The sequence below is a fragment of the Pinus tabuliformis genome, chromosome 8, assembly GCF_031772625.1.
Source record: "Pinus tabuliformis cultivar Carrire ecotype Pingquan chromosome 8, CPIR1, whole genome shotgun sequence".
Classification (NCBI taxonomy): Eukaryota; Viridiplantae; Streptophyta; class Pinopsida; order Pinales; family Pinaceae; genus Pinus; species Pinus tabuliformis.
Window position 1 is genome coordinate 1,711,157,233 of NC_142294.1, and position 9,222 is coordinate 1,711,166,454.

Sequence of the window (9,222 nt, forward strand, 5' to 3'; positions counted from 1 at the left end):
GGTTTGAGCCTTGGATATTGTGCAGATTTCCTACACCTTGTTACACCATCACACATCTTCCCAACACTTAATTTCACCTTCCCTACCTTCCTATATCCTTCAACTAGTTTCATGTAGAAAACCAAGTCATCCTATAGTAAACCAGGACATCCTGTAGTAACTATAGGAAACCCTGTAGCAGCTTGTTTTAGCATGTTTTGAGAAGAAATTCTGATCTAAGCATAGGATAGGCCCTCCATTGGAAATCCATCACACTCAATGCCATTTTGGACCAGCTTTTCCATGCCTTTCTCCCCTGTAAAAGATCAAATTGTTTAGCTTAGCATTTACATTGCTAAATTGAAAATCAAAAGATTATTATTTTTTTCTTGTACTTTTAACAAAAGATAGCAAGTGTATACATACATCAGTCATGGAAGTGTTTTTTTGTAAGGTTCAACAATGCTTTTATATTAATGAAATACAATATAATACATGATGCAGAGTGGGAGTCGATGGACCCCCTTGTGTCTGCCTTTGAACAGCTGAGCTGGTCTAGTCTCTGCTCTCATTCTCTCCTCTCTCTTTTTTTTTCCCGAGTGGATCTCTTGCAGCTTATATAGTTGTCAGTAAATGGATATTTTGGAAGAATCAATGGAGCCTGGCATTTGTTAAGCTTGTTGGTCTGCCTTGTTTATGGTGTGGCATTTCTCTTTGAGTTCCCCCTCCTCCATGTCTTGCCAGAGGATATGATAGTCTTCACTGTTGGACTGTACGCCCGCATTGGCTATGGTGTCGTCCAACTTGTTTGCAGTTCTTCTGACTGCTTGAAAGGTGATGCCTTGAATGTTGTTGAGATGGACTTGGAGATCCTTCATAATTGTCGAGAGCCTCCAGTTGGGTGTGATCCTGTCCACTTGCGTGCCATTTTGAATTTTCCTCATCATCTTGATGATTATCTCTGAGTCTCCTTCCACTATCAGGGGTAGGAATTTGTAGTGGTTAGCCAGGGTGATGCCTTTGATGAGAGCAATCAGTTCTGTAGCATTATTGGTGTTATTTCCCATATTTCCATGGTAGATGAGCTGGATGTTTCCCATATGATCCCTAATTGCACCATCGTATCCTGCTTTTCCTGGGTTTTTCTTTGTCGTACCATCGAAGTTTAGTTTGAACACTGAGAATGACAGTGTTCCCCATTTGTCCCACTTCATCACTTGCATGGTCTAGTTCCTGCTTGTTGGATTGGTCCGGGCTTGGAGTTTGAGGATTTGGACAATCCTTTGATCCTTTGGAGATAGGTTCCCCTCTTGGTGCATTATATCCATGGCGTGGATCGTTTCTATAATTCACTGCTTTGATTTTTGCATTAACCTATCCACTGTCATCTCAAAGTTTTTAAAGATTCTAGCATTGCGCTCTTTCCAGAGGATCCAGACTACAACCCCAGAATGAGGTTCCATGCCTTGTTGATCAGATTATTGTTTGACATGGTTGATCGCCAATTTCTCAAGGTAAGACCGATCGAGTCTCTATTTCTGTCGGTTTTCCTGAAGACAAAATCCATATCATCCCATAGCGCGCAGGTGGTGGGCCATGTATTGTGAATGTGGTTGAGCGTTTCATTTTCATTCTTGGAAAGGGCACATCTGGAGGGTCCAATGAAGCCCCGTCACTGTAGATTGTTCCTTGTGAGCGCTCTGTTGTGCATGACCAGCCAGGAGAACAGAGTTATTTTGGGCTAATTTCCTCTGGTCCATAGGGTTTGCCATTTGGGGTTCAGTTGCCAGTATTGTGAAGCAGCGCTGATTCTGTAGGCTTCCTTTAGATTGAAAGTTCCTTTAGAATTGTTTCCCCATTGCAGGATGTCTTCTTTGGTTGAGGTGAGGATTCTGCGCTGTTCTAGCTATTGCAGGAGTTGTTCTACGTTTTCATTATGGTATTGTGTTGGCCATTGATCTTTGGTTAGCCATTTTTTCTAGGTGGTGGTCACTGTTTGTGGTTGCCAGTAATATGCTACCTTTATTAGCCCTGCCCCTTGCATGTCATTTTTTAGTGTAGTCCAATCTGGGTGGTCCAGAGGAGGGAGTTGCTGCCAAGCATCTTCCCAAAATAGGGCAGTGTTGCCTTGGTGCACTTCCCAGAAGCAATGTTGCTGCACAATGTGTCGATTTTCCCATACTTTGTTCCAGAGGGGAGAGCCTTGAGTGCTGCCTGTGAGCCTGATGAGGTCTTTGTCCTGTATTTGATTTGTGTACTTTTCCTCCCACAATGTGCCCCAAAGGGGATTAGGATTCTCCACCCATCTCCACCATATTTTTGTTGCAATAGCCTTGCTTAGGATTTTAGGATCTCTTAGGCCCAGACCTCCTGCCAACTTTGGTTTGCATATGTCTGTCCACTTGAGGAGGGCCCATTTGCGCTTCTTTGAATCTCCATTCCAAAGGAAGGACCGCTGGATGTTTCAAATGGAATTGTAGACTGATTTGGGCATTGCAAGGGCTGAGAGCATATAGGACGACATTGTTTGAAGCACTGATTTGACCAGTACCAGTCTGATGGCCATATCTAGGGCTCGATTGGTCCATCTGATTAATCAAGATTTCATTTTGTTGAGAATGTCTTCCCAATTTGCAGCTTTGGGAGCATGTTCTGAAAGTGGTATGCCGAGGTATTTGGTTGGAAGGGAGTTCCTTTGAATCTTGAGAATTTTGCTGAGATTTCTCTGCACAGGAATAGAAGTGTTGAATAAAAATAATTTGGATTTAGCTAGATTGATCTCCATACCTGAGGCTTCTGTGAAAGTACTTAGCACTTTGATGAGGGTTCGAGCTTCCTTCACTATGGGGGCTCCCATAAGCATTGTATCGTCGACAAATTGCTGATGCATTATTGTAGGTCCCTGTTGCGTAACTTTGATGCCTTTGAGCTGATTCGTTTGGACTACTTGAGATAGGGATCTACCGAGGCCCTCTGCCATAATGACAAAGAGAAAAATTGACAAAGTATCCCCTTGCCGTATGCCTCTAGATGGTCGGAATGGTTGTAAGGGGCCTCCGTTCAACATGATTCAGAAGAATGCTCCTATGACCATTTCCATTATCCATTTTATCCAAATCTGACTAAAGCCGAAAGCCTTAAGGATTTCTCTGATATATGTCCAGCTGATCTTGTCAAAGGCCTTGGAGAGGTCAAGTTGAATGAGCATAGCTGGGATTTTTTGAGTTTTTATGGAATGCAGCACCTCCTGGTTGAGAATGATGCTGTCCGTTATCTGTCTTCCTTCAACATATCCGGATTGTTCATGAGAAATGATTGAGGGAAGGATGGGTTTGAGTCTGATGGCCATCAATTTTGAGAGGATTTTATAGATGACGTTGCAAAGTGCGATAGGTCTGAATTTGTCGGGTGAATCAGCATGATCAGATTTGGGGATGAGGGTGAGGAAGGTAGCATTGATAGCTGGCAGCACTCTCTTGGTTCTGTGGAAGTTCTTTATCAGATTAAAAAGGTCTGCTTTGATGATGTGCCAGCAGGCTTTGAAGAATTCGATTGTAAAGCCGTCTGGTCCAGGGGCTTTGTCAGAGGCCATGGTGAAGATGACATCTTCGATCTCCTGCTTAGTAAATTCTCTTAAGAGAAGGGAGTTTTGATCCTCTGTAACTAAGGGGGGAATAGCACTAGTGATTTTATTGATAGCTTGGGTTCTATCTTGATTGGGCTCAGAGAGCAGTGACTGGAAGTGTAGATTTAGTTCTGATCCTATTTTATCTCTAGTTGAGACTTTACCACCATCATCTTTTTTGAGAGATAGAATACGATAGTTGGCTCTGTGCTGGATGGTTGATTTATGGAAGAAGCTTGTGTTTCATTCCCCATGCTTCAGCCACTGCACCCACGATTTTTGTTTCCATAGCAGCTCTTCTTGTCTTAACCTGTCTTCCCAATGCTTTTGGAGGTTTGATTCCTGTGCTAGCCTGTCCTCGTTAGGCCCTTCCTTGATCATTGATTGTTGGAGGACTACCATTTTTTCCTCGAGATATTTTTTGGCTTGAAAAGTGTTACCAAATGTGTGCTTGTTCCAGGACTTGAGCTTTGTTTTAATGCTCTTGAGCTTTTGCTAAAATATGTACATAATGTTGTCGCTCTTTACATAGGTTTGGGTCCACCAACTTTGTATATTTTGCATGAAGGTTGGGTGGTCTATCCAGAATATCTCGAACCTGAAAGGCTAGTTTTGGGGCTTGATCATATTGGTGAAGTGCAGCTGTATTGGCCAGTGATCTGATCCCCCAATGGGCAAGATGTTGGCTTCCATGCCTAGATTCTAGAGCATGATAGATTCCGATATGAGGAACCTATCAAGCGTTGATGCAACCTGTCTATTCCCCCCCTACTTAGCGTTCCGTGTGTGTAGACCATTGACTGTGGGAACATCAATGATTTTAGATGCTGCTATGAAGGTGCTGAAAGCTTCCGCATCTTTATCCAGTCTTCTTAGGCCCCCTTTCTTCTCCGCTAGGTTGGTGATCATGTTGAAATCTCCACCTAGGATCCAGTGGTTGGCACCATGGTGATGTCTGATTTCGTTCAAGTCTTCCAGCATCTTGAACTTCTCCTGAATTCGCTGAGGTCCATACACATTGGTGATGCATATCGTTTGTTGTGAATCTGGCATGTTGAAGATCACTGATAGCGAATGTTTAGTGGACAGAGCATTCTGCAAAAAGAACTTGTTTTTGTTCCAGAATATTAGGAGCCCTCCTGCCTACCCAATGGCTTCTGTGCTTGTGCATTGAAAGCCTTTTGCAAATAGTTTCTTGAGCATTTCTATGCCACTGGCTGAGCATTTGGATTCTTGTAGTAAGACCAGGTCTGGAGATTGCGTGAAAAGACAGTTTTTAAGGATTCGTCTTTTGGAGGTGCCATTTAGCCCTCTGACGTTCCATGTTGTTATCTTCATTGAGAAATCTTTGATGTGGCTAGGACCAGAGCCCTCATATTTCCTTCATTTATTAGGTGCCTATCGAGTTCTTGTGTTTGTTGCTTTGTCGATTTTTTGACCCGTTTTTTTCCCGTACCTTTCATCTTGTATTGGTCTAGGTCTAGGTTTGCTTGGATTCCTGTTTGGCTGCTTTCTCCCCATTGCTTTTTAGCTGCATTTTGATTCAGATATTCTAACTGCAAGTATGCGATTTCAATTTTCTCCAAGTGTTCCTGGGGGATGGCATTAACGCCCTATTTGGGCCACTACTTGTTGACTTCCTGGAGATCCAGGTCACCCAGAATTTATTCCAGAGGATTGGTGGGAGCAGTTGAGGGATTTCGATTTGGCTGTTTTTCTGTGTAAGGAGGGGTGTGTAGAGGAGTGAAGCTTGTATCACTGTGGTCTAAGATGGGTTGCGGGATTCGAAGCTGCTCCTTGATTTGGGGATTGTCCGAGCCAGGGATGGAGGTGGTTGAAGGGTTAGATGGTTGAGGCTTCCCTGGTTGATCTTGAGCCAGGGGGGCTTGGGATTTTAGAGAGTTTTATAAAGGATCATAGTTGCTTAGGACTTCAAAGCTATTTTGCTGGGTGAGGATTGGGTTGGAGGGGTTTTTCAGAGGGTTTTTCCCTTTCTGATTTTTGCTCTTCCTGGTAACAGGGATGGAATCTAGGGATGGGTTGTTCGCTTTGTCTTTTTGGGGTTTAGATGGGGGTTGATTTAGGGGGCACCCATGACTGAGATGTTTGTGCTATTGGCATTTCCTACATCTAAAAGGAATATTTTCATAGTTGATGGACTGCTTCCATTGGATACCTTTGTGGATCAGAGAAATATAACCTAGGAGAGGTCCCGAGACATCCATATAAACACAGATTTTAGCGTAGGCAGTGTATTTACCTTGAGATGTGAGATTTGAAGTTTTTATGAAGATATCCAGCTTGTTCCCGATTGCTTCTAGGATCCGCTCATTCCAATAATCCACTAGCAAGGAGTTTAGCCTAAGCTAGACTGGAACTTTTGTCAAGTCTTCTTGCTCTCGAACAAAGTTTGGCTTCCAGTACGTTATGTAGAGTCCTGGTGAGTTGTAGAATTATGGGCCTCCTTCGAAGGTGTGGTCTCTGTTTTCGCTGTGGGTGAAGATGACCATAAAAAAATTCCTTGCTCCTAACTGTAGTTCATAGTTCCCTTTGGGCTTCCATTTCTGGTTTATCCACCAGTAGAGAGATTTTTCATTGACTCTCACTCCCATGAAGCGACAAATTAGGGCATGTTTGCTCATGTGATATCTATATTCTTCAATCCATGGGTCTTCGATGATTAATGAGGGGGTTTCCTTCGCAATCGGTTTGCAGGGGGATGATCCTGTTGCTCCGCTTTGATTTGGGAAGCTTTTCTCTGCTGCAGGACCGTTGGCTGTCGAGGCATAGGTTGCCGCCGGTGCTTTGCCTCTGTCCCTGGATCGGGATGCGGATGAGGTAAAGGCAGGCTCAGGAGGTAGGCTGCCGAAAACGAAGGGGCCGAAGGCTGGGGGGGTCGATCCCCCCCCAAGGGTGTTCATTGAGCGCTGCTTCTAGGGTTTGGTTGTAGAGCGTTGCAGACCTGCGATCCATCCTCTTGTCTCTTCCCCTATCAATACTATCTTCTCTTGGTGAATTCGCAATAATTCAACCATCAGTCATGGAAGTGTTACGATAATTTCCATGCCAAATTAGTCTAGATATATAGATGATAGAACTAAATGTCATATTAGTTCTCTTCTATAAGTAATGTGTGTCAATTCTTAGCTACATAATTTCATGTCATTTCATAGAACTTTCCATTCAGCACTTTCATTTTCCTAAAATAAGTAAGAATTTAATTTTTACATTAAAGATAGCTTTACATTCATCGTCAATAGTCACACTCCTTCTAGTCAATAGAAGACTACTTTGAAAAACCCTAATGGTCTATTTCCCTAGTTGAAAAGTGACAAGAGTAGATGGTTGCATCCACTGTGCATATAGCACTTTCATATCCAAGTTTGTATGAACCTCAAGTTGATATAGTAAATTTGGTAGCCCTAGGAATTTCAACATCCTTACTGCAATAGTGGGGCTCATCACTTTCTTCCACCATTTCTGGGGAGGTGTCTAAGTAGTTGCAATTTCTTTCATTTATGTTTTACAGTCAATAAGTACTTATTATTTCTTCTTTCCTTTCTATTTGGAATTCACTATGTAGTTGCAATTTCTAATTTCTTTACATTTGGAAATTAATTCAGAAAAAAACCGAAAAAGAAAAATAAAATTTCTTTCATGCCTTATATGAGTAGAGACAATTTAGGAACTTTTTTTCCAAATATCCCCACACCATCAGACAACCAACCTTCCCTCTTCTTTAGTCGCTGCCAACTTCCCTCTCTGACTATAGGGGAGTTTGAAAATCCTATTATGGAAGAAGAAGAAGAACCCTTCCACACACTTACAACATGGCTGAAAATAGAGATGAAGGTGTTTTTCCCATTAGAGAGACTTTCATGGTTTAACCTCAAAAGACCCTAATATATTCATGTTTGAGTTTGTTATCATCTGTCTCTTATGACGAGAAGTTAAAATTTCTCCCATCCACCCTTAAGGATGCAACCTTGTGCTGGTTCATGGGTTTTCCAGGGGACACCATCACTACCTAGGCTCAGATGCTACAAAACTTCAATGAAAAATATAGGGACTATTATAGATCCAAGGATGCTAAAGAAAAAATCTTCAGAATGAACTTGGGACATGATGAATCCTTGGAAGAGTATGAGGAAAGGTTCCAACTCAGCTACAAAAGGACTAGGTGCATCCTCAATCCTAAACAACTCAAGTTAGTCCTTCTTAGAGGGATCAAGGAATATCCTAGAAACCCTAAGCATGATGTCTAGAGGGGAAATCTACCAATTACCTTATGATGATATCAAGACAGTTTTCAAAGATCATTCAAGGGCAGCCATAAAGAAGGGTATGACTAGTCAAAATTTGGTCAACACATCCTCCACCAACACATCCATCAAAATTTACATTGGAAACTTGTTGGAGGACTTTAAGATTTAAATTATGCATAACATTTCTCTCTAAATGGAAACCATGCAGATCAATAGGAAGAAGGAGGAATCACAAAGAGCCTTAGCTGTATTTTCCCCTAGATGCATGAGGAGACACCATATAAATGAATTTCCATTGAATATTATAGAGGTTTTTTTGGTCTATGAGGAAAACCACTCCATAGAAAGGTTCCCTTCTCTACCTGGTTTGAAATTTATGTGAAGGTGTGACTGAACAACTCGACTATATCAACCAAAGGAGGCCTCAAGGCCCTTGACCATACCAACAGGGCATACAAGGAGCATCCTATTCATATTAAAACCACAATCAGAATGCATCCATTCCACCTTGGTGTCCTCCAACTCATCCTTCATGGTCTGCACCTTTTCCTTGGTCTTATGCACCTCAATACCATTCCCAACCTGCCAATCAATCATTTCATCCATATGCTCCCCCAAAACCTTAGTGGAATACATAATCACATGGATGTAGGCCCCCATTGAACCAACCTCCAGCCTTAACGCGTCCACCACCATGTCACCAGGCTCCACCTAGGCAACCTTAGATGCCTGCTCAGCCAAATCTGAACCCAAAAAATAAGAAGGCACAACAAGTCTATATTGGAGAGAAAGCCTACCTTTCCTATATTGTGGAAATTAAATAAATAAACCTCAGGTCTAGTAGAGTGCTTCCTGATAACCAACCTCCATCTCCCCTTGAGGAGATTGAAGAGGAAAAGGAAGATATTTTTCCTCAAGCTAATCCACCTTCCTTTTCTTGAGAGACTAATCCATCTTAGCTAGCAATCGCTAGAAGAGACTGAACTTCTAGGTGAATTTAAAAACTTATGTGTTGAAATACCACTCCTCTAAGCTATCAAGGATGTCCCCATATACAAAATGTTAATTAAGGAGAAACACTTCCAACATTATGGGAGGAGAAAGAAGGATTCCCCTACCATTAATGTCACTTTACAACTATCTGACTTATTGTTAGGGAGAGTTATTTTCCTAAGGTATCGACACCTTAGAAGTCCTATGGTAGATGTGCACATTGATGGCATGATTGTTCCCCATACCTTGATTGATCTCAAGGCTGCCATCAATGTGATGAATAAGGATACCATTCTTAAACTGAATCTCCAAGAATCATTAATAAAGACCACAACAATGTTGGAGCCTGTAGTCAGATCC

General features: G+C 42.1%; 1 protein-coding gene across 1 annotated transcript; it reads right to left on the bottom strand.

Moving 5' to 3' along the window:
- Positions 1 to 650: 650 nt before the first annotated feature.
- LOC149242852 (uncharacterized) lies at positions 651 to 1,202 on the bottom strand. The gene has a single exon (XM_089371042.1). The coding sequence runs from the start codon at positions 1,200 to 1,202 to the stop codon at positions 651 to 653; it is 552 nt and encodes a 183-aa protein (XP_089227168.1).
- Positions 1,203 to 9,222: the final 8,020 nt, after the last annotated feature.

Excerpts from the sequence above, each read along its gene's own strand:
- LOC149242852 (XM_089371042.1), bottom strand. The coding sequence starts at position 1,202 with ATGCAAGTGATGAAGTGGGACAAATGGGGAACACTGTCATTCTCAGTG.